Below are 25270 nucleotides of genomic sequence, written 5' to 3'. Positions count from 1 at the left end.
CAGGTGTCCTCCAAATGTTCACAGAGAATTTTTAGGACTTCAGTAATGCTATGCTGCACTATTTCTTATATATACTTAGGTGGGTTTTGAATAAGGAGATTTGTTTATATTTTATCCAATGAATTTTCGTCAATATTCAAAGTAGAAAAAAGTTTTCCAGTCAGCAGTTATCCTTTTAGCCCTCTTCCTTATGGCTCAAATCACTTAGGTAACTTTTTTGTTACCTTTCCACTCTGTCATGGTCTGAAATGCAAAATGTTTCAGTGTAAAATGTTCATAGGCTTACACGTCATTTTCTGCTGTTTCTGGAAAGTTTCTAAGTATTCCGGTAAGGCACATTTGTCTAGCAACAGTAAAGCTTAATTAGCTCAAGACTGAGATAATTTACATTATAACTATCACGTTCATGAGAAGTTTCATTTTGGCATCTGTATCTGTGATGGCAAGTCAAGTAGCAGAGTATAAGAGCTCTATTTTCCCCAAACTAGACAAAATACTTGACAAAATATTGTACTTGTGAAATAATTGAAAATAAAACAATTAATTTATTTGTAAAATTTATTTGATAGTGATTTTGCTTACTGATTTATAATTTGCTAATGTTATATCAGACAGCAGAGTTAGTTTCTTGTAAGTAATCAAAAGGTTTTCCATCCAATCTTTAATCTGGGTAGCAAAGCCTTAATGTTAACAAAAGAAAATGTATTTATTGAAAAAGGAAGATTATTATACTATCATGAACTTCCCAAAGTATAACAGTTTTAATTAAATTTCTAATAAGATGAAAAAAACCTGCCAGGAAAGGTCCATAAACCTCCAAAGAAAGCAAGGAAAAGTTTCTTCTCTGTCTACCACAACCAGTGTGCTTAATGGTAATATTGCTTTGTAATTGAAATATTTAGGGAAAGGACAGCAGAATCCTTCTTTTAATAATGCTGATAAAAAGCTGGAGTAGATTAACTGACTGTCTGCTGTACATTAAAAATTATACATGATCAGAATTTCGTATCAGGGTAAACTCCAAGTTCTTGTTTAATACCATTGCAGTTCAATTTGTAAACAAAGCTCTAGAATTCTGTTAATGGAATATCTGTGTGCATCTGTCTAAAATTCTGTAAATTTAGACTTAAACTGGAACATATGTCACAGGAGCCTAGGTTTCCTATTAATATCCTAAGAAATATAGTGGTCATACTGTTAAGGTCATAGACATCCAAATATCTGCAACTTCAGGCGAGACATTTCCTTTTATAACATTAAAATGCTCCATCTTACAACTAATATGGCTGTTTGTTTTCACTGTATTTGGGAAGACACCCCTGAACCTCATGCTTCCAATGATTAATTTTTTTAAAAAATCTGCCAAATAAATATAAGTTTGTAATTAATATATTAAGTCTTTAATGATAAAAAAAAAAAACCCAAAAAACAACAAAAAAACCCTCAGCATCTTAAAATTCTGGAACTCCCTAATGAATGCAACGAAAGCAAACCACCTTTTGTTGTTGTAAGAAGTAACATGATAATTTCATGAAAATTGTTTAAACAGCTCTCATTCTTCTCTGGTATTGGTCATTTTCTCCTTTGTCCCTGACTTTAACACATTTATAATAGGAGAATAAAAGAGCACTGGAAAAAGGATATGGCAAACTAAATATATAACCTATTTTAATCTTCCCCCTAAATTACGTTCCATGCCCCTTATCATGTTCACAAAAATCTTCATTATTATTTCTTGACAAAGGGTTACCAGAACTTTAGCAGCTCAGTGACAAGTCTAAGTTCAAACCATATCATTTCATATGTCAAAGTGTAATTATTTTTCTTATGATTCACTTTGCATTTACTTAACGTACTTGCAAATTTGTTACCCAGACATCCAGTCTTGTAAGAATCTTCATCAATTCTTCAGTCATCCCTTGTTTATAATATCCTGAATAACTTAGTATTATTAATCCAATTTTCTCCTTTTTAAGATAATTTCTGAACATGCTGAACAGTTTTGGACATAACAGAGATCTCTGTAGAATACTCAAAATTCCACTACAAGACTTTTGTTGTCTGTTAATTAAGTTTTTATTTATGCTGTCTCCTTCCTTGTATTAAAATGATGCTTAGCTTTTTAATAGCCCTTTGCAGGGTGAGGTGTAAAAGACAAAACTTGTATTTTGAAAACCCAGATAAACTATATCCAGCATATTTCTATGCTTTCTGACACCATCAAAAATTCCAATAGGTTTCTGAGATAGGATTTCTTTTACAAAAGCCATATTGACACTTCCTCAGTATAGCACACATATCTATGCTTCCACTAGTGCTACACTTTGTTATAGTTTTCCTAGTGGGCATCCAGCATACAGTACTTTAGGTCTCCATGAAAGATATAAAAGATATAGTTCCTGAAGTGCACAGGTATCAAGACAGTTTTAAAAGAATGTTATAGTTATACACAACTTCCAATTGTTCAGCGATTTCATCTTTGTACTCATTCAGGACTCCTGGGTGAATGCTGTCTAGTTCTGTTGACTTGTTCACTTTGTCTGTATACACCACCGCCTGTATCTGTGGCACTTCAGTCTGAGACAGTTATTCTAATGAGTTCCCCAAGATGAAGAATGTTGTCAGTGTTAAGTTTACATGGGTGCAAGAGGGAAGCAAATAAATCAATGGCAGTGATACAGTAAAACTCACTAAGCATATTAAAATACCCAAACCTTTCAGTTCAGGAATGTCCTGAGTTGCTAACTGGAGAAGTACTTAGAGGAAATATCAGATACACTTATCTGGTCCTCACACTTTCCTAAGTTTCAGCATTTTTGTCCCTGTGAGCAATTTAATACCGAGCAAGATTGATCTTTGATTTGACTCAGTCACTTTTATGTTCTTCTGCCCTTCTAAATTTTCATCCTTTTTCATTTTTTCTCTTTAGAAATAGAAGGCTGAATGATACTCAACAATTTTACTCATCACTTTGGACACCATGTGAAGGTGAAACTAGACAATTCCACTATTACTCCTTGGGATACAGGAATAGAAGCCACTGCAGCCTAGCTCCAGGTGTTGTCTTTCCCACTGTCCTTTGCATCTTGTTATCAAATAGAGTATTTAGTGTGATATTAGTATCCAGATCAAAAGCCTAAACAAATGCATAATTTTTACTTATTTTACAAAGATGTTTGAAGGCTGAGAATTTTTAAAGTTTTATTTTCTTTTTTTAATACTTTCTTTGAAAAAAACACAATGTTGTTAGATACTTGTATGGTTAGACAAATGTATTAATTGAGGTTACAATAATCACAAAAGGATTAAACAAGCTGTGGTTCACATTCCTTGTGCCTAAATCCATTCAGTACCTCCTCACTCCACATAAGAGTTAGACTATGCTGAAAATTATTCCTCTTGACGCATAGATTATTATTCCAAAAGAAACCTGCACACTATACGGGGACATAATCCCAGTGCATTCCAGTAGCTCTAATTTAGGTCCACACTGCGATAACATTTTTACAAATCAATTGGGATGAGAATTTGATTTATATACTACTTTAAAATTAAGTTTAAGACTCTGCCTTTAACAATATCCTGATGTCTGGACATCTCTTTCTTTGTTGTTTTGATGTCTGTGTCAATGTACTCATGGTGAAACCTGCAGTATCCAAACAAAATCCTGATACCCACTGTGTTAGCATATAGTATGCTAATATACACTGAATCACAGAGTATCTCAAATTGGTAGGGACCCATAAGGATTATCTAGGCCAACTCCTTGCTCCATCTAAAACTAAACCGTATGACTAAGAGCATCATCCAGGTGCTCCTTGAACTCTGACAGGCTTGGTGTCATGACAACTTTCCTGCGGAGCCTGTTCCAGTGTGCGACCATCCTCTCAATGAAAAACCTTATCCTAATCTCAGATCTGAACTTCCCCTGTTGCAGTTTCATTCCATTTCCTTGTGTCCTGTCTCTGGTCACCAGAGCGAGGAGATCGGCACCTCCCCGTCCGCTACCCCCCCTTGAGGAAGTTGCAGGCTGTGATGAGGTGACCCCTCAGCCTTCCCTTCTCCAAGCTGAACAAGCTGAATGACCTCAGCTGCTTTTTCTAAGTCTTGCCCTTGAGCCCTTTCATCATCTTGGTTGTCCTTCTCTGGACACAGTAATTTGATGTCCTTTTTCTATTGAGGTGCCCCAAACTGCACACAGTACTCAAGGTGGGACCGCACCAGTGCAGTATGGAGTGGGACAATGACCTCCCTCGACCAGCCAGCAGTGCTGGGCTTGATGCCCCAGGACATGGTTGGCCCTTTTGGCTGCCAGCACACACTGTTGATTTATATTCAACTTGCCATCGACCCAAACCCCCAGATGTCTCTCCACAGGGCTGCTCTCCAGCCTTTCATCCCCCAGTTTGTACATATAACCAGGATTAGCCCAACCCACGTACAGAATCCCAGCACTTGCTCTTGTTAAATGTCATATTTTTGATGATTGCTCAACTCTCTAGTTTACCCAGATCTCTCTGTAAGGCCTCTCTACCTTTGAGGGAGTCCAAAGCTCCTCCTAGTTTAATATAATCAGCAAACTTACTTAATGTACAATTGATTCCTTCATTAGATCATTTATAAAACATTAAGGAACACTACTGGCCCTAGAACTGAGGCCTGAGAACCCCACTGGTGACTGGACATGAGCCTGATGTAACCCTATATACCCTACGATAACTCTTTGAGGCCAACCTGTCATCCAGTTGCTCACCGGGCATATTATGGACTTGTCTAGGCAGATTATGCTCTCTTATATTAAGACTTAGTCATCATCAGGGACAATGCATAGTTGTACCTGAATTCAAAAGTAGTCAGAAATCCCTAAGATATGCCTATTTATGTGCTAGGAGGTGGACATTTAATGCAAATTGTTTAAAACATAAATAAAGATAATATAAAAACAGTTTAAAACTTTTTTTTTTTTTTCCTGAAGAGTAGTACTATGAGTGTTGCATCAAAGTTTGTGGGTTGTTTTTTGTTTTTTGGGGTGTTTTTTTTTTCTGGTTTGAGTTCTTGAAAAATATTTTGTCTCTTAAATTTTAAAACAAATATTTGTGCTCATGCATTACTTGTTAGACTTTATGATTCTCACCTGTCAAAAGTGATCTTAATGGAATGCCCTGGTCTTGCTTCAATCACCCATTCACAATTAAGTGAGTCCTTATAATATCCTGGCCACCCTGGTGGCAAGATAACACCACTTGCTGCTGTCAAATGTCCACCACATGGTGCTGAAAGAAAAAAGCATGTACACTTTTGTCATACACAGTGTTTCTAATACAATATTATATATATAAAGAACTTAAAAATTTGAATTAAAAAACATAGGAAAATAAGTTTATTATACAACACAACTAAATTTTTGACATTATAAGTACATTCAGAAAATGCAGAGTATCATAGCTTATTACTTTATACATATCTTAGTACACAGAGTGTGGCACTTGATTCTGCCAGCCTTCCTTCTGTTGAAACTCACTTTATCTCATTAAAAAATACTGTATCATTATTTTTGAGATCTAGTATGATTCGATAGTTATGTGGAAATATCAGAAAAATTGTTTTCAAGTAATTTATAGTTAATTTTCATTGTACCGTGTCATCTAATACCTTTTTGAGTAATCATTCAGCTCAGGGGAACAGATTGTTGTAAATATTCCATTGAATCATAAACCAGGTGAAACTGGAAGGGACCTCTGGAAATTATCTAGTCCATCTCCTGCTCAATACAGCAGATTGCACAGGACCACATTCAATCAGGATCATGCCCTCCCTCCAAAGACAGACACTCCACAGACTCTCAGGGCAATCTGTTCCAGTGTTCGATCACTCTTTTGTGAAAGGTTTTTTTCTTACATTTAAACAGCATTTCTTGTATTTCAGTTTGTGTTCATTTCCTCTTGTCCTGTTACTGGACATCACCGAGAATCTGGCTCCATTTTCTTCACAGCATCCCATCAGCCATTTATAGACATTGACAATATCCCTCCTGAGCCCTGAGCCTTTTCTTCTCCAGCCTAGACAACCCCAGTTCTCTGAGACTCTTCTTGTATGATAGATGCTCCAAGTCCTTAATTATCTTTGCAGCTCTTGTCCGGACTCACTGCAGTATGTCTATATCTCTCTTGTACTGAGGATCCCAGTACTGCACACGGCACTCCTAACGGAGCCTCACCAACGCTGAACAGAAGGAAAGAACCTGCCATTTCCTCTCAGCCCAGTTCTCTGGCCTCTCTGTCAAGGTCCCTCTGAACAGCAGCACAAGCATATGGTGTATCAGCCACTCCTCTCAGTTTTCCATCAACTGCAGACTTGCTCAGAGTGCACTCTGTCCCAGCATTCAGATCATTATTGATCATTTTAAACAGTATTGGACCTAGTATTGACCCCTGGCGTACACCACTATGGACTAGCCTCCACCTGGACTTCATGCCCAGGGCCACAATCATCTTCTGAGCCCAACAGTTTAGTCAGTTTTCAGTTCACCTCACTGTTCACTTCTTTAGCCCACATTTCATCAGTTTGTAAATGAAAATCTTATATGATACAGTGTCAAACACCTTACTATAAAGGATATAAAAAATATCCATTAGTCTTCCCTTATCCACCAGGCTAGTCATCTCATCATAGAAGGCTACCAGATGGTCAGGCATTATTTCCCCTTCATAAATTCATGCTGACTGCTCCCAGTCACCACCACCTTCTTCATTATTTGGAAATGGTTTCTAGGAATATTGCTTCAGTTCCTTGGATGCCTCTTCTTTCCTTTCTTGAAAACAGGAATTTGCTTTCTTCTAGTCCCCAGAAACCTCCCTGGGTTAAATGACCTTCCCATGATGATTGAGACTGGCCTTGCAATGTTGTTGGCTTGCTTACTCAGCATTCTTGGGTGCATCCCAGCAGGCCCATTTCTGTATGTCAGATTTGTTTAAATGTTCTCTAACTTGACTCTCCTCCATAAAAGGGAAAAAAAAGTATTGCAACAGGGCTATGAAAGTAACAGGGCTAGACAAGGGAACATTTTTCAGATCAGCATCACGATTAAACAACGGCAGAAATGACTGAACAAATTTTGGGAAACATGAGCCACTTAAAAAATTAAGCTGTCATAGCACAGGGATGCTACATTTTACCTAAGGTTATGGAGCAGTCTGAAACAGGAACACTTTCAAGGTCAGGTAAACGTATCTTAGTATCATTTGTATTACACTCAAGTAATCAGTGGTATCATTATTAGCAAATTCCATATTGCAGTGCAGGAAATCTTGTCATTTCTGTTTCTCTAAGTAGCAACAAGCGAACCTATTATGCCATATGGAAATAAATAGTAACATGAATCTGTAAGTAGTGAATTAAATTCCTCATTTTGATTCAATGTTTTTAACAACAACAAAAAAATAATAATTGACCTCAGAGTGGTTATTTGATTTCATTCATGACTTGGACTTGTCTCTGGGAAGTTTTTTCCAGACTTAAGAACGTGGGGGAAAAAAGCAACCCACAAAACAGAAAATATACAAAATGAATTGTCTCAGGAGCAAAATGATTGGCCAGGAAAATGGCATTTACATTACTTGTGTATAGCTAATAAAGAATGAAATTTATTGCATGGTGGTTTTTTAAATCAAATTTTGTTGTATTAAAAACAAGAACGACCTGAGGACTGTTGATCCTCACCTGATCATAACACATCACTTTGCATATTTCAGGTGTTGCTTATACAAATTGTTAAGTATACAAACCCACAGAGCAGTGCAACAAAAAACAACAGTTGCTCAGAAATCTCAGATAACTAGAAGTAAACTAAATTGTCTCTAAATTAACTAGCAAGGATGCTTAGTCCATACTGTAATCCAAATCCAGAAACTCCTTCAATTATCAACTAGAAAGAGAATCCACGTAAGAAAGTAACATAACCTGAATGTAACTTAAAAGAACTGAATTTCATTCTATATCAAAATAAACAATAGGCAAAATCGGGGGGGGGGGGGGGGGGGGGGCGGGGAAGAGTTTAATAGTTTAATTCTTTCTCGATTAAAAACTAGGTAAATGTCTTGTAAGGTTCAAAGAAAGGATAACTCAATGTTACTTATGTATTTTCTTAAGGAGTGATTCTTGTATTTGTTTTCTTCATCATTTTTTTCTCAAAGGCTTATCTTGGCTTGTTTATGTATGTGTGTGGAAATAAAATCACACAAAGATTTCACTGAGTATTTTAACAATTGTATATCGAGTTTCAAAACGAGAAAATGTCTTTTGATGAACTTTGCCCTACTCTTTACTTTGGAGTGGGCTGGTTTTGCTCTAGGCAAACTCATCACATGCAAAACTCATTCCATGCCTTAATCAGGATAAGAAATCCTGCTAGTACAACATCTAGGTTCACACACACAACTTCTACCAGGCTGCTAATATGTTTTTTCCAGTATCTCTAAATCTTCTTTCTTTCTTTCTCACAAATTTTCTTTCTGTCTCAGAAATGTAGTGTTATGAGACCTAAGCTGTCAAATTGCCCAAATAAAAACCTTGAAAGTGATATGACCCAGATCCTTAAGTTACTGCAATGACACTGAAATTAATGGAAGTGTGAGAGTGACATCAATTAGAAGGTTTGGGTTTGTTTCTTCAAAAAAGTATTTTTCACTAAGTGTCTGATTATTTATCTATCTCTTGTTTACTAAAAGATATATATTTTTTTTAACATTACTTTAAAAAAAACCCCACACTAGTTTATTAACTACATTCTTATGTCTTGCCTTAGAACCCATCTCTGTATAGCATCAAGGAGTCAACCTACTTTTTTTTTTTTTTCTCGCTGTATTTCATACTAGAGAGAGATTTAATACTAACAATTGCTCATCTTAGTCTGTTTATTCACATAGGCAAGAACAAGCAAAGTTTGAAATTTTGGGGAATATAATGAATATTAAAACATAGCTCTGATTTTCACTATATTTCTCAGGAAAAAATGTTCTGCAGGTTTTAATGTGTTACATACATAAATTCAGGCATATTTATGTTTTGAAAAAATTAAAGGTGCAAATTTTTAAAAAGGACTTTTAAATAGGATCTTTACTTTGCTTTTTATGTGGTAGATAGTTATGTTCTTCAGTACGCTGTAGCCAAAACTGTTATAAGAGCTATAACTCACTAGCAAGTAATGATGGTGACAGCAAGAACTTGAAAAGAATAGCAACCAGATTTTTACAATGCTAATTTATTCCAAAAAAATAAAGAAATCTTATTTCTATTATTGCTATCTCGTTTGACAAGATGAACAAATAACTTCAGCTAAAGCAACCTTATTTATGAGCAAAATGTAAAAAATAAGCTAAATTTAAAATAGTTTCATCATTCAAACCATAGGTATTAAGCGGAAATTGTGTCCTTACCTTCACAACGTGGGACAGTAGAGCTCCATACTACATTTCCATCTTGCATAATACATGTTATGGATTCAGAACCTTGGGTTTTCACAAAGCCATCATCACAGTGAAAGGAAACAGAACTTCCAAGAAGGAATCTGTCTCCAAAACGCCTCCCATTTATAGGAATGCCTGGATCATGACACTCATTCTGACCAAAGGCTGGTAAAACATAGTATATAATAAGAATAACAACAACAATACTGTTAATAATTACAACAAGAAGAAGTACCATCCCTTTAAAACTTTTTTTTTTTTTTTTTAGAAGAGGGAAATAACATTTTATTTGTAATATAATAATATTTATTAGCACCAGAAAGGAATTCCTGCCACTGCAGCCAGTAAGTCAGACCCATCAAGGACTCAACTTAAATGCATCTAAACACATAGCATGGGCAATAAACAAGATGAGTCAGTCGAGTGCACACCTGCAGGGCTATGATCTTATTGGCATCATGGAGATGTGGTGGGATGGCTCGCATGACTGGATGTTGGAATGGAAGGATACAATCTTTTTAGGGAAGACAGGCAGGGGAGAAGAGGATGGGTGTCACCCTCTATGTCAATAACCAGCTGGAGTGCATGGAGCTCTTTCTGGGGATGGATGAGGACCTGACCAAGAGCTTATGTGTCAGGATTAAAGGGAGGGCTGGGGCAGATGACATTACTGAGAGGGTCTGCTACTGGCTGCCCAGCCAAGAAGACCAAGAGGATGAAGCCTTCTATACACAGATAGGAGCCACCTCACATTCACAAGCCCTTATACTCACAGAGGACTTCAAACACCCAAGTATCTGTTAGAGGGACAACACAGCAGGGCACAAGTGATCCAGGAGGTGCCTGGAAAGGGCTGATAATAACTTCCTTCATTAAGTGGCACAGGAGACAACAAGGAGAGGTGCTATACTGGACCATGTTCCTACCAACAAGGAGGAGCTTATGAGGAATATGAATTTCAAGGGCAGCCTTGGCTGCAGTGACCATGAAATGGTGGAGTTCAAGATCCCTAGGGCAGCAAGGAGGGAGCACAGCAAGATCACTACCCTGGGCTTCAGGAGAGCTGACTTTGGCCTCTTCAGGGATCTGCTTGCTAGAGTGTCACGGGATAAAGCCCTGGAGGGAAGAGGGGCCCAAGAAAGCCAGTTAATATTCAAGGATCCCCTCCTCCAAGCTCAGGACCAATGCATCCCAACCAAGATAAGTCAGGCAAAAATTCCAGGAGGCCTACATGGATGAACAAGGGGCTCCTGGATAAACTCAAACACAAAAAGGAAGCCTGCAGAGGGTGGCAGCAAGGACAGGGAGCCTGGGAGGAATACAGAGAACTTGCCCAAGCAGCCAGGGATCAGGTTAGGAAAGCTAAAGCATTGATTTCATTAAATCAGGCCAGGTACACTAAGGGCAACAATAAAAGATTCTATAGGTACTTTGATGCTAAAAGGAAGACTAGGGAAATTGTGGGCCGTCTCCAGAAGGAAACAGGAGAGCTGGTTACCTGGGACATGGAGAAGGCTGAGGTACCCAATGACACTTTTGCCTTGGTCTTCATGGACAAGTGCTCCAGCCACACTGCCTAAGTCGCAGAAGGCAAAGGCAGGCACTGGGAGAATGCAGAACCAACGACTGTAAGAGATCAGTTCAAGACTATGTAAAGAACCCAAAGGTGTACAGCTCCACAGGACCTGATGAGGTGCACCCGCAGGTTCTAAGGGAACTGGCAGATGAAGTGGCTAAGCTGCTATCCATCATATTTGAGCAGCCATGGCAGTCTGGTGAAGTTCCCATGGACTGGAAAAGGGAAACATAGCCCCTATTTTTTTAAAGGGAAATAAAGAATACCCATGGGAACTACAGGCCAGTCAGGCTTTCCTCAGTGCCAGCCAGATCATGGAGCAGACTCTCCTGGAAACTATGCTAAGGCACATGGAAAATAAGGAGGTGATTGACTGGTGACAGCCAGCATGGCTTCACTAAGGACAAGTCCTGCCTCACAAATCTGGTGGCCTTCTACAATGGGGTCACAGCACTGGTGGATGAGGGAATAGCAATTGACCTCACCTACCTGAACTTGTGCAAAGTTTTTGACACTTCCTACACGATATCATTGTTTGTGAACTGGAAAGACATGGATTGGACAATTGGACCACTTGGTGGATAATGAATTGGATAGATGCACTCAAGGAGTTACAGTCAATGGCTCAGTGTCCAAGTGGAAGCAGTGACAAGTGGTGTTCCTCTGGGGTTGGTATTGGGACTGGCACTGTTCAACATCTTTGCTGGCAACATGGACACAGGGTTTGAATGCACTGTCAGCAAGTTTGATGAGAATACCAAGTGGTGTGGTGCTATAAACACGCTGGAGGGAAGGGATCCCATCCAGAGGGATCTTGACAGGCTTGAGACGTGGGCCTGTGTGAACCTCATGAAGTTCAACAAGGCCAAGTGCAAGTTCCTGCACGTGGATCAGGGCAGTCCTGAGCAAAAATACAGGCTGGGCAGGGAATAGATTGATAGCAGCCCTGAGGAGAAGGACTTGAGGGTGTCGATGGATGGTAAGCTCAATATGGCCTGTCAATGTGTACTTGCAGCCCAGAAAGCCAACCAAATCCCACGCTGTATCAAAAGAAGTGTTACCAGCATGTTGAGGGAGGTGATTTTCCCCCTCTGCTTTTCTGTCGTGAGAGTACTGTGTTTAGCTATGGGGCCCTCAACACAAGTAGGACATGGACCTGTGAGTGAATCCAGAGGAGGGCCACAAAGATGATTGGGGTCTGGAGCACCTCTCCTATGAAAACAGCGTGAGGCAGTTGGGGTATTTCAGCCTGGAGAAGTGAAGTCTCTGGGGCAGGGGTCCTCAAACTTTTTAACCAGGGGGCCGGCGCATGGATGAAGTGGCAGGCCGTCATCTGTGGCTGCTTGGTTTCCCCCACAACCCCCGGCGGGGGGTGGGTGGGGTGGGGGGGGTCTCTAAATACCGGGGGCCGGATTGAGGACCCTGGGGGGCCGTATCCAGCCCATGGGCTGTAGTTAGAGGAACCCTGCTCTGGGAAGACCTTATAGCAGCCTCCCAGTACTTAAAAGGGTCCTACAAGAAAGCTGGAGAGGGACTTTTTAGAAGGTCATGGAGTAATAGGACAAGGGAGAGTGGTTTTAAGCTGAAAAAGGGTAGATTTAGATATCAGAAAGAAATTCTTTACTGCTAGAATGGTGAGACACTGGTGCAGGTTGCCCACAGAAGCTGTGGCTGCCCCATCCCTGGCAGTGTTCAAGGCCAGGCTGGATGGGGCTTTGAGCAACCTGGTCTAGTGGAAGGTGCCCTGCCCAAGGCAGGGGGCTGGAACCAGATGATCTTTAAGATCGCTTCCAACCCAAATCATTCTATAGTTTTAATATGATATGATAATATATAATACATGATACAATATAATTAAAAGCATAGAAAACTCCTCAGCAGAAAGTTGGCTTTAAATCCAGTGACTTTCCCACAGGTGCAACATAGTTCAAATGGAAGGAAGAGTTTTAGTTATGTGTGGCTAAAATACAGTAGAATACCTTGGTTAAATTTCCCACTAGACAAAATCTAGATGTTTGCCTCTAACATAATCAGAAGTATGGTTTTTACATTATAGGTAATCTGTCAGAAATAAAGGCTACTGCTAAAGAACTATGGCCACTGCTTAGGCCAGACAGCGCAACATTCTAGTGGAACACTCAGAGCAGTCTGCCTCTAACTAGTGATGTGGCAACACAGGGTGCAACCCAAACCTTCATGTGCACCTGTGACCTCAGGGGGGTGTTCTCACCAGCATGCGGATGGATCAGTGGATCAGTGAGTTGCAGACAGCAGCACTGTCGGTCTATGTAAAGCCAGGGGTCCTCTGTGCCCTTCATGAGGTGTGTGCAAGTCAGGGAACTCATTTCAAGTAAAAGGGGTGAGTGCCTGTAACTCACACATCCTGTGAGGGGAAGGTGTGTATGTAAATCTTAGCAGAGCAGGATGAGGATGTATTAGAGTGGGAAGATATGTACAAATTGATAAGTGTTAAGAGTCACAAGTGATGTTCCCCAGGGCTCTAGTATCGGGGCCAGTTCTGTTTAATATCTTTATTGACGATCAGAACGAGGGGATTGAGCACACCCTCAGTAAGTTTGCATATGACACCAAACTGGAGAGTGTTGATCTGCTCGAGGGTAGGAAGGCTCTGCAGAGGGAGCTGGACAGGCTGGATCAAAGGAATGAGTCCAATGATATGAGGTTCAACAAGAAGTACCAGGTCCTGCATTTGGGTCACAACAATCACACGCAACACTACAGGCTTGGGGAAGAGTGGCTGGAAAGCTGCCTAGCAGAAAAGGGTCTAGGGGTGCTCGTTAACAGGTGGCTGAGCATGAGCCAGTAGTGTGCCCAGGTGGCCAAAAAGGCCAACAGCACCCTGGCTTGTATCCAGAATAATGTGGCCAGCAGGACTAGGGAAGTGATCGTCCCCCTGTACTCGGCACTGGTGAGGTGCACTTTGAATACTGTGCTCAGTTTTGGGCCTCTCACCACAAGACAGACACTGAGATGCTGGAGCATGTCTGGAGAAGGGCAACGAAGCTGATGAAGGGTCTAGAGAACAACTCCTATGAGGAGCAGCTGAGGGTCCTGAGGTTGTTTAGCCTGGAGAGAATGAGGCTCAGAGGAGACCTTATTGCTCTCTACAGCTACCTGAAAGGATGTTGTAGTGAGGTGGGTGTCAATCTCTTTTCCCATGTAACAAGTGAGAGGACAAGAGGAAATTGCCTCTTAATTGTGCCAGGGGAGGTTTAGATTGGATGTTAGGAAAAAATCTTTCACCACAAGGGCTGTCAAGTATTGTAACAGGCTGCAGAGGGAAGTAGTTGGGTCACCATCCATGGAAGTATTTAAAATATATGTAGTACTTAGGGACACAGATTAGTGGTGAACTTGGCAGTGCTACGTTAATGGTTGGACTCCATTATCTTAAATGTCTTTTCCAACCTAAACAATTCTATGATTCTATGATACTAAGACAAACCAGGCAGCACAAGGAAGCACCAATTATGGTCACAGCACCAAGCCTGTGAGTGTTCAAGGAGTGTCTGGATGATCTTTTAGTCATATGGTTCAGTTTTAGGTAGTTCTGGAGCAAGAAGTTGGACTTTGTGATCCTTATGGGTCTCTTCTAACTCATATTCTATGATTCTAAGATGTTGTAAGAGTCTTACATTGTGGTTTATCTGTTGAATTGCTGATATTGATCCTGACTCTACAGTTCACTGATTGTCTGCTATATTTCATTAATAAATCAATAAACTGTTTTGATCCTGATTTGATTTAAACCATGAGTAGAGCACTTTCCCTGCAACACACAGGAGGTCCAGAAATACTAGCACGTTGGCTGAACTTAAACTAAGCATTTCCTACAAACATTAAGAATTCATAAAGGAGGGGGAACTCCCATTTGTCATCTTGGTTTCCCACTGTGGATGCATATGTGCTCTCAGATAATTCTAGCATATAAGGTGTGCATCAAGCTCAGCAGTAACACTACTGTAAAAAAAGAAGTGTGGTGGAAAGCTCTTTTGCATAACACCTAGGCGATCAGGACTCTTAGGGAGGTTATCCACGAGTATTACATCCCTGACTGCATACTTCTCCATCTTCAAACAGAAATAGTAAAGACTGTAATTATGGTCTGTCTTTGACAGAATAGCATACAGGAAAAGGGATCTCAATCTCAGACACAAGCAGACCTAGAATTCAGGCCTCATATTTTCTGGTCAATCTTTTAATCTCTACAGTCTCAGTTAAGGTGAGGATCTCCCTTTTTTCTTTATGCCATTTTCAAAAGGTTTATAATTAGCCCTTTTCTCTGAAAGGAAAGGAACAATTTAGGCATCTAAGACTTAAAAAGGGTTGTAATCCATGAATTCCAGTTTTATGTGGGGGCATCTTCCTAAAGTAATGCAAGGAAACACCTTGACCCTGCACACACACTGTTAATTGATTATCTTTACTGACCTAAGATAGTAACAGTGCAACATGTGACACACAACTTTATTGTCAATTAACTTATTCTATAACCTTTAGAAGATAATTTCTGTAACTAAAAAGATAATGTCCACATAAGTAATGTCTTTGAATGATGAATAAAACTTCTTGGAGAGTTAGCAGTCTATGGCAAATGTAATGTTTTCTACATGACAATGATGTTCCTAGAGTTTTCAACTGGGAGTACAGTTGCATAATATCCTTTCATATACCATATATTTTTTTAGCCTAGTTTCCCAAATGAAAAAAACTTGTGCTTTCAGTAGCTCTCCATATGCATGTGACTGCTAGGTCCACATTTAAAAGCTTTTGAACTTGTTGACCAGTTACAACTAAATTTTGTACATTTCAGAAGTGTATTCTCAAAGATATTATGTTCTTAATATTCTTAAAGAAACTATAGCTGGAAAGAAGAGTGAATTCTTAAAATTAGTGCAGTCCTAAAGGAAAGACTTCTGCATGAGATCAGCTATGTTCTTAGACACTGGAAAAAGCATGAGGGGTACTATTATGTGTATCGCAAAGAAGAGATCTATATTCTTAGGGGTGTGTATTCTTAGATACCACACCATGTAACTGGAAGGTAAAATGCAAAAGCAAAGCAGGTTCCAAGAGCTATTTATTTGCAATGCTATTCTAGTTGCTTTTTATATGTCTATGCTTTTGAGATTAACATCTCCATATCTTAACACCTTTGTAAACTTATTTCTGCTGGTTCCATCGAGAAGTATATTAAATCACTTGCACTGGATGCTTTGATCTGAATTATCTGGACTTTATTTATGTGCTCTGCTCTTATGCAGTTTCAACCAAAAAGGGTTATATAATCAAGGGAATTCCTCAGCACTATAACAATTAAAATAAATAAATTATAAAGATTCAGATATGCTAATGATTAACCAGAAGACAGCTGAAAGAAGGGCAATTATACAAGCGTTATAATTTACTTCTTTTATAAATAAAAACTTGCTCTTATTTTCATTATTACGAAGAAAGATAGCTTGATTTTAAGACCAGGCATAAAATAAAGCAGAGGTTCTTACTTGTGTAAGTGATATTAAATCCTCTTCCAGTGGTAGAGTGATCCGACTGAAATTCAAGCCTTACTATATGCCCACTGCTAGCCAACTGAGAAGGGACCTCGTTGCCAGAAAAAGTGCCAAGAGGTGGTAAATCTGAAATCCCATCATCTTTCACTGTAAGGTAGTCAAATTGTGGCTCTACATCAAAGTCGTTGAAAATCAGATGGATTCTGCTTCCTGGCTCTGAGATAATTAACCAAACACAGTTCATATTGTTCCCATACTCCTCAGGGTAATTTGGAGAAAGAATAATTCCAGATGGTGTGGTGAAGTTGAAGAAACATGAGACTAAAAAAAACAAAAATAGATTCTCAAAATACTATCAATAAACATTACAAAAACTTGTATTCATATTGTTTATTTTTGTGGAAAAGGATGCTTTTGAAGCCTGGATGTCAAAACTACCACACATGCAAGTTGGAAATGTGTATGACTGTCAGAACAGACTATAACATGTCAGCCTTGCATGTTTTTATTTCCCCAAGTGAGGCTAAGTGACTGCACCAAGGCCTGCAAGAAATTATTAGAGGCATGTAGAAAATGCCAAAGAAATCAAAAATAATGCCTGATGTGTCTTAATCTGGGAAAACTGGCAGGTTTATTTGTAAATGAAAATACAATCTCCAAATTTAAATGTGATTTTCTTCTAAAAGGAGTATGTGTCAAAATGTATTTAGCAATCCAAAACATCAAGCACAAGTGCTGGTTTTGTCTGTAGCACACAAAGTTCATGCTGATGCAAATAATTGTAGAAATTTAGTTATGCTTCAATCACGAACTCCTAAGATTATACAGTACAAACTTATTTTACCTCTAGTTTCCCCTGGACAACACAGGGCAATTAAACAAAAATAACTCATAGCTCTCCTTCTTTGTCACTCCTTTGGGCCAATTTTCATCATGACAATTCCTAACTGATTTCAGAGTCATGAGGTACATTCATAAAGAGGAAAGCTCACTGCATATTAATTAACACAAAGGAGAACCTTTACTGAGCTCTTCAGATGTGTCAAATGGAATTCAATGTTTGTAAACAGATGTTGTATGCTTAGGTTACATTATCTTTCATAGGGCATATGCAGATCAAACAGTAGAGCACAGTAAAATATTCCACACTATTGCCAACAGAAACTAACATATCAACCCCATGCAATACAGCACCATGAAGAAACACAACTTCTGTCTTCAGAGAGAATTGCAGCCACACTGTCTCCATGCTCAGGCCTTAGATGCTTGAACACATTTCAGCATTGCATGGGCATATAGAGACTTCTTACAGTCCAGAGCAAGCTTACTGAGCTTGGTAAGTCCTGTATCGACACAGCTGAAAAGTACATATATGTCCAAGCAGAATTGGACACCTCACTAAGGTTGTTTTGAAAATCCACTACTGAATTATAAGACTCTTTATAGGAGAAGGTAATGTGGTTTGGAGAACAAAAATGCCAAATGTACCTCTGCACTAGAAAGATCTACTCTATTTGCCATAGAAGAAGAAAGAAAAGTAAGAAAAAAACCACCTATTTAAATCTCTCTACAAGCTTACCTTCAAACACATTTTACCTTTTAAAACAAAATTCACACTAAAGATCTTACCTACCCTTTTTCCATGTTGGATATAGTTATATTCCTTATATTAATTTTCATGCTTTATCTGGATATCAGACACCCCCCCCCCCCCACCCCGTCACATGGATCTGCAGACTGCTTTGCACTGCCAGAATCAATGTGTATGTGCCACAGAGTCCTTTTGAACACTTATATGCTATTAGGAATTGCTCATTTAAAGTCTAATTCAACACATATTTACATTAAGAGTGTGAAATGATTCAATTAAATATAAAATGAGGGGAAAGAACATTCTAAAACAGTTCTACATGATGTTCCCCGTAAATGAGCTATGACTGAGCCAACTAAAAAACCATGTGACTGAAAAAGGTCTTTTGAAATATTTTCCTGCTGGCTAGTCACAAGTGCTAAGAAAAGCAGGAGGATAACTAAAGTCAGATAAATAATATAGAAAACAAGTATTCTTACAAACACAGCTGGGTTTGTTTCCAGACCACTGGTTGTTTTGTTGACATGTGATTGCTCTCTCTCCCACCAGTTCAAAAGCTGCTTGACATTCAAAAGTAAGTGTGTCTCCATGCAGAAAACTGCTGCCAGTCCTTTTTCCATATGATGGAATTCCAGGGTCGCCACAACCTCCTTTCTCAATTTCTGAATATCAAAAAATTCAAACACAATATTAAGGAAAATATATTTGTGAGCAATTTATATGTCAGTATCAGAAGTGCTTTCAAAATATTTGGCATTATGCCTTAAATTAATATTTACAGCTGAAAGTGAACTAGGGGTAAATGCTGTAAAACTGCCTCTAAGATGACTTAGGATCTAAAGTCTTTTCACAGGCTAATAGCTTCCATACCTGTATGGCTGAAGATAACACAACACTCGTGTTTAACTGCATGGCTGCACTGACTTAGAGTATATTTGAAGGTAAAATTATAAAGCCAGAGTCTTGATTCTAACCGTGGACATGTGTAGATCCTGTTTTTGGTAATGAAGTACTAGTAATAAAGAATCTATCTTAACTCTTATATCTGCAATTCCATTTATAAAGCTATTATCAATATGATTAAAAGTATATAGTTTACTGATAGTGTCAATGCCCTTCGTAAGCACTAAAATATAATATAAAACAAAACTGAGGAACTGTTTCTTAATATCATACTTCGAATTAGAGCCACACTTTTCCCAGCTGCATTCAGCGTCGTGGAAAAGAGATTAACGTTTTGGATTATACTTCCTAGATATTCTCTAGGACATCTGATATTTCAGTTATTTATTTTGTAGATATTGAATGTACATATAGAAGATAAGAATATAAAAAACTTAAGTCTTATGACAGTTATGAATAACAACAACATTAGGAAAGAAAATGTAAATATTAATTGCCTGTGATATAAATGCTGAATCATCTTACAAGTTACTATACACATGCCTGTCCATCAAATATGAAGGCTTCATTTCTTTGCCATTAAATTTAAAGGAGTTATTTTTGTCAATTTCCATTTGAGCAGAAAAGTAACAATAAAGCACTTCTGATTCCATAAACTGTGTTTTTACATCTGTAGGAAAATGTCTTAAATCTGATTCAAATTAAATTAGTGCTAAAATTCTGATTATTTAAATGTTTCTAGTTCAATTCAAGGTATGAAATCTGAAACATTAATTCACTGAATGGTATAAATATTAACATAATTTAATACCATTAAAATGTCAGCTGTCAAATATTGTTTAATCTACTAATGTTAAATCGTGACAGAAGTGTATATTCTGAAATACTATCTCCAACAGAAGTTTTAAGATGCAGGATGGCATTATTATGATGTGTGAAGTCAAACCACTATGTTTACACTCTTAAAGAAGTTGCAAACAGATTACTGACAAGCATTTTCACAAAGGTATGCCACATTTCACAAAAGAACAGGTTATTCATCAGGATAAAAAGAGGTATACATTTTTTTCTTGGTAATCTTAAAATCAAACTTTCAACAGAAAATTAGAAGCAACCATTCCATCTATGAATTCAAAGCAGTTCCAGAGTAAGTTGTTTAAGTAATTTGTCTTACCAGAACGCTAGAATGTATCAGATAAATGGAAACATCTTCAAAAAAGTCCAGTACACAAATATAATTAAATACCACTAAAGCAATATCATAAATAATATTGAAAAATAAAGATTAAATATTATATATGTTTACAAATGCTTTAATGCAGTTTCATCAGCCTGCTCCTACTGAGACATTGATTCCTACTGCCTCCAGTGGAGCAGTGGAAACCTGTGTGTTTCCAGCAATCCACAGCTCCATATCCTAGATGAAAATGTGGAGAGCTACAGAAAATCAGAAACCACGTTTTAATTGCATTTTAAGTTTGTCTCCTCCACTGACAGCAGAGCTATCCTAATCCAGCATGTGAGAATTATCATAAGCACTCTTTTCCAAAACCCTGTTGTATCTTGGAGATCAGGGCAATACCGTCTCAGGAAGGAATATCAGGAGGCAAATCACAAGGTTTTGCAAAGTCATTGCTGAAGATGTATCCCTTAAAAGAAAACAACATATGTTTCTTTCCATGGTCAACAGAGGAAGTATCAAGATATCTTTAATTAACAAATTTACTCAAGTAGAAGACAGAGCAGGATGCTTTTTTAACTCTCAGGAGATACACCAAACCCTAGGAGAGGGGTACGGATCAGTGAACCAAAACTTTTAATAGAAATTACTGAGAACAAGACTTTCTGGCAGGTTGAATATTCCTTTTTTTGTAGTAAATGAGTACAGTATGTCTTTAGTCAGAACTGAGCTTCTATTGTTGAAGGCAAGACTGCAGGATAAACTCTGAGACTAAGCAAATACTTTGTGCTTCTTAATATATGCTCCTCATATAAATATGCCCACTTTTACTTGGAGATATTATTTTGGATTTTTAAATATCTTATTTGGAAGCACAAACATGTTTAAAATCTAAAACTAATTTCAGGTCAAACATTTTTTAAAATACTTCTAGTCTTTGGAAAAATAAAGGTGTATTAAAATTTTTCTCAAAATATTTTAATGATGAACTTTAGGTTCTTTCTTAAAATACATTAAAGGTAGTTTTTAGATCAAATTATCTAAGATTGGAAAACCAAATAACTCATTAAAATATCAAAATGAAATGTATTACCTTTATTTCCATTTCAATTTTCAGTGTGTATGCTTTTGTTCAACATAAAAACAATTCAACAAATGTCACAAATTTATAAAACACTTCTGAGGATGCCTTATTTGCATTTTGACAATAAAAAGCTTGAAAATTCCATCTAGTTCTAGAAATCTACATCTTCACAACCCTTGAAGTGAAGACTATCTATCCTTAGCAGAAAATACACTCTAGTAAAAAAAAAAAAGTTATTCAGATTGACAGAAAGCACTCATTTTTAATGGACAACATTCACTTTGATCCTAAAGTTTCATATAAATTTCCTAGTATGAAGATTCAATATAACATGCATATCATATCATTCTTACTCACATTACAGGTGTAACTATCAATACCAGAATTTTAGATCAATTAATACTCTACCAATTAATTTTACAGAGAGACAAAAGTCACCAGAACAAAAGAACACCCAATTTAGATGCTTTAACAACTTTCCATGCACTTTTTCAGTTCAACATCTGTCTTTGCGTTTGTATTGCAAGTAATTAATGCATGCGGTAGAATATTTCCTTCCAAAATATTTGAAAAATACCAAAACCTCAAACAGCTGCATCTTAACTGACTGAATTTCTTACAGATAGACTCATTGCAGGTCTGTAGTGGTTAAGATGACAAAACTTCCCTTCCCCATAAAAAGACAAAAACTTTTAGTAGTAGTTTGTTATAATACCCAAATTTTAAAATGCTTATTAAGGTGTTGAAAAAGATATAAAACTATGTAAATATTCTGCCAGCACCAGAACACAATATTAAATATTCACTTCCTTAATTTTCAGCAAACCATGAGGGAGAGACAGAACAAAGCCGACTGTCAGATGCAAGACTGTCTGTACATTTCTTTTTAGTAGAGGGCTAGATTTCTGTCACATAGAAATGACAGACCAAAACATAGGGAAGACAGAGAAGGTCAAATTCAGGGTTCTGTATTTATATGTAAAGAATACTATTTGTTTATAACTAGATCTACAGTAGTACAGGTATGTAATAATTCCCAATATTTTTCTGTCCTCTGGGATGTAACATAGCTTTTTATTTCATTTTCTCTTCTGGTACCTGTCTTACTTCCACTGATTTGATCAGAAAACTAATTTTTTAAATGTCTAAATGCAGTTGAGGTGCATTGTGCCTCTTTTTTCAACACACACAGCAATTACTCTCCTTCATAATTTGCAAAGAGGCTTTTCTACAAAGAGAACATTCTTCTGGCCAAGTTAGTTGAGCTCTTAGAGAAATCCTATGGGACAGAAAAGGTTCTTAAAATAAAAACCATGAAAATAAAAGCTATGCTAACACATTTCAAGTGTGGCAAAAAACCCCTTGTTCCTTTAGGATTATTCTGTGTACTCAGTCAATGTGGGACTTCCTTTCAGCTGAGTCCTTAGAGCTGTGTGCACTTCATGAAGTTTGCAAATAAGCTCTCAAACTCAAATTTGAACATCGGCTTCCTCTGGTTACTGAAATACTAACATTGATCTTATTCAATTGTTTATGGCTTTCACATACTGTCTTTCAGTAGCATGGGGAAAGAAACTTTTCATCTTGTTTGTAAAACAGGAATACTCACTTTCAGGGAATATTCTCTATATTCTCTCTTTAATGTTGGAAAAATGACAAGATTTGATTTCTGATGAGAAGATCATATGCCTCTGAATTTAATCAGAGAAGTTTCTGTTGCTGTGTTTTCTTTCACAGAAAGAAATATGGCGATTCTAAAGTATATTAAGTATCTAAGTAAGTATTATGACTACTATTTGAAAGGTGTCATATATTATAATTTAAAGATTATAACAATTGGGAGTATTGAATTTATTGGGCATGGTAGTAAATGGTAGTAATGTACTCCCCCCACACTAGATTACAAATACACAGTCAAATTTAAAATCTTAATGCCACTATGTCTTAATGCCACTTAATGCCAATATTCTAGCTTAGATAATTAATGAATTATCATAAAATCACTAAATCTGAGCTAGATACAACTTTTACTAGTAGAGTATTAATAACATCCTCACATTTTAATAACTCATATTTATAAATGCAATTTAAATTAGTGTTTTAAACATTACATAAAAATCCATGTTTCAAAGAAGAGATACATAAATAAACTTCAGTATTTGAAAGTCTATGAGAAAGCTGAAATCAATAACTCTAAAACCTAAAATCATGACTTTGACAACATTTCATAATTATCGCCTTAGCTACAGTCAAGATAAGGGAAACTAAGAACTGACACATGTATACATTTACAATAAAAAAAGAAGAGAGAGTTTGTTAGCTTATTTCCATGTTACATAGGACCTTTTCTGTTTAACATCTAAACTCTTTAAAGACAGGCCACTCATGTTATAAATACAAGAAAAAATTAATATTAAGTTTATTTCTTCTTATTCTTTATACCCACCTGCGTTACAGTCATAATACCAGACACAGTGGAATCTGATTTAAAAACACAAGTGGAGACACTCTTATAGAAAGAGAAGGGATAAAGAGATATGCTCAGGATTGCAGAAGGTGAAATAAATAAAAGAATTATATTATATATATTTCCTGCAAAGGAACATGGGAACAATTAGGGAAAGTGAAAATGATAAATCAAAACTAAGAGAAAAAAATGTATCAGATGATAGCACATAATTGGACTGTAGAAGTGACTATTAAGGCTAACATGAGATTGGCCTACATCTATAAACAGGGTGGCCTTACATGATGATTTTATAGATGATCACAATTTTGTCATTATTCCAGTAAATCTCTTCAAAGAAATTTTACAGTACAATTTATTATCAGTCTCCAACTATAAAAAGAGAAGGCCTCCTTCACAGATCATATGGTTCCTAGCACCATTCTAAGAGATTCTCACAATTTCTCTGAAATGCTTTGTCCTTGCTGCTATCAAAATAGTTACAGGTCATATCCAGTAGATTAATTTTTGTTGCTTCTACATTATTGTATTCTATATCAATATTAAAAACCAAACATGACCTTAGAATCAGATAGATGGAAAAGTATCATGACATTTTTTTATAGGAAATCCGTTTAAGCTAACAGTTCACTATCATAGTATATTAATATCTTGTTGGTAATGATATATCATACCACATCATATCATATCGTATTGTATCGTATCGTATCATATCATATCATAACATACCTTACAATATAAAAATCCTTGAAAGTAATAAAACAATCTGAGAAGAAAACCAATTGAACTTCGTTGACAAACATTTTAAGTTTAATATTTACCATGTACTTCAGTATTCCATTACAGAATGCAGAAAAACAAAATGCCATTGGTTTACCATCAATTTTACATGCCCAGGGGTAGATGTAGACCAAATCTGAACCGGCACGAGGAAGAAGCTCTCTGTTACTTGGAGAAAAGTTTATGATACCAACTAAACAACTGATTAAACTGCAGATGAAATTCATTATTTATAATTGTAGAAAATTAAATATGGAAAAAAAAATATACTGAGCTTGCACGCACAATAATTGGTTCTGACTTGATGGTTACCACTCAGGAACAAGAATTCTTGCATCCTAAAGATAATCCTATGATACTGTAAGCTACTGAAAATGTTAGCAACTGCTAGGAAAGGAGCACTGAACAAAACAGAAAATAGTATTCTGACATCACACAAAAACCTATTTTATGTACACTAAATATTGTATGCAGTTCTGTTCCTCCATATAAGAAAGGATACAACAGAATGAGAGAAGGAAAACAAAAGATCAAAGTTACTGTTTCTTCAGGAACTGAGAACCAATTAAATAGACTGGAAATCTCTTTTTTCAGGAGGTGAAATATATGTGTTCAAAAAGTGATTGCACAAATACATGGAAGAAAAGAGGAAATACAATGCACAAATACATTAGAGACAAAGAGGAAGCACTTG

General features: G+C 37.2%; 1 protein-coding gene across 6 annotated transcripts in view; it reads right to left on the bottom strand.

Moving 5' to 3' along the window:
* CSMD1 (CUB and Sushi multiple domains 1) overlaps window positions 1-25270 on the bottom strand; it is a 1231811-nt gene that overhangs the window by 311950 nt on the left and 894591 nt on the right. For all 6 annotated transcript variants that reach the window (XR_013928146.1, XM_080387724.1, XM_080387722.1 and 3 more), the window contains 4 exons: window positions 18642-18824; window positions 16566-16892; window positions 9435-9629; window positions 5135-5273 (listed from right to left, as the gene is read on the bottom strand). Coding sequence is in view for 5 of the 6 variants with exons in the window: in XM_080387724.1 (XP_080243850.1) it covers window positions 5135-5273; window positions 9435-9629; window positions 16566-16892; window positions 18642-18824 (844 nt within the window). In the remaining variant the exon portion in view is untranslated. The remainder of the gene's footprint in view (window positions 1-5134; window positions 5274-9434; window positions 9630-16565; window positions 16893-18641; window positions 18825-25270) is intronic.

The sequence above is a fragment of the Falco punctatus genome (assembly GCF_963210335.1).
Source record: "Falco punctatus genome assembly, chromosome: 5".
Taxonomy (NCBI): domain Eukaryota; kingdom Metazoa; phylum Chordata; class Aves; order Falconiformes; family Falconidae; genus Falco; species Falco punctatus.
Note: the sequence above shows the minus strand (reverse complement) of the source record. Positions and strands in the feature narration are given on the sequence as shown.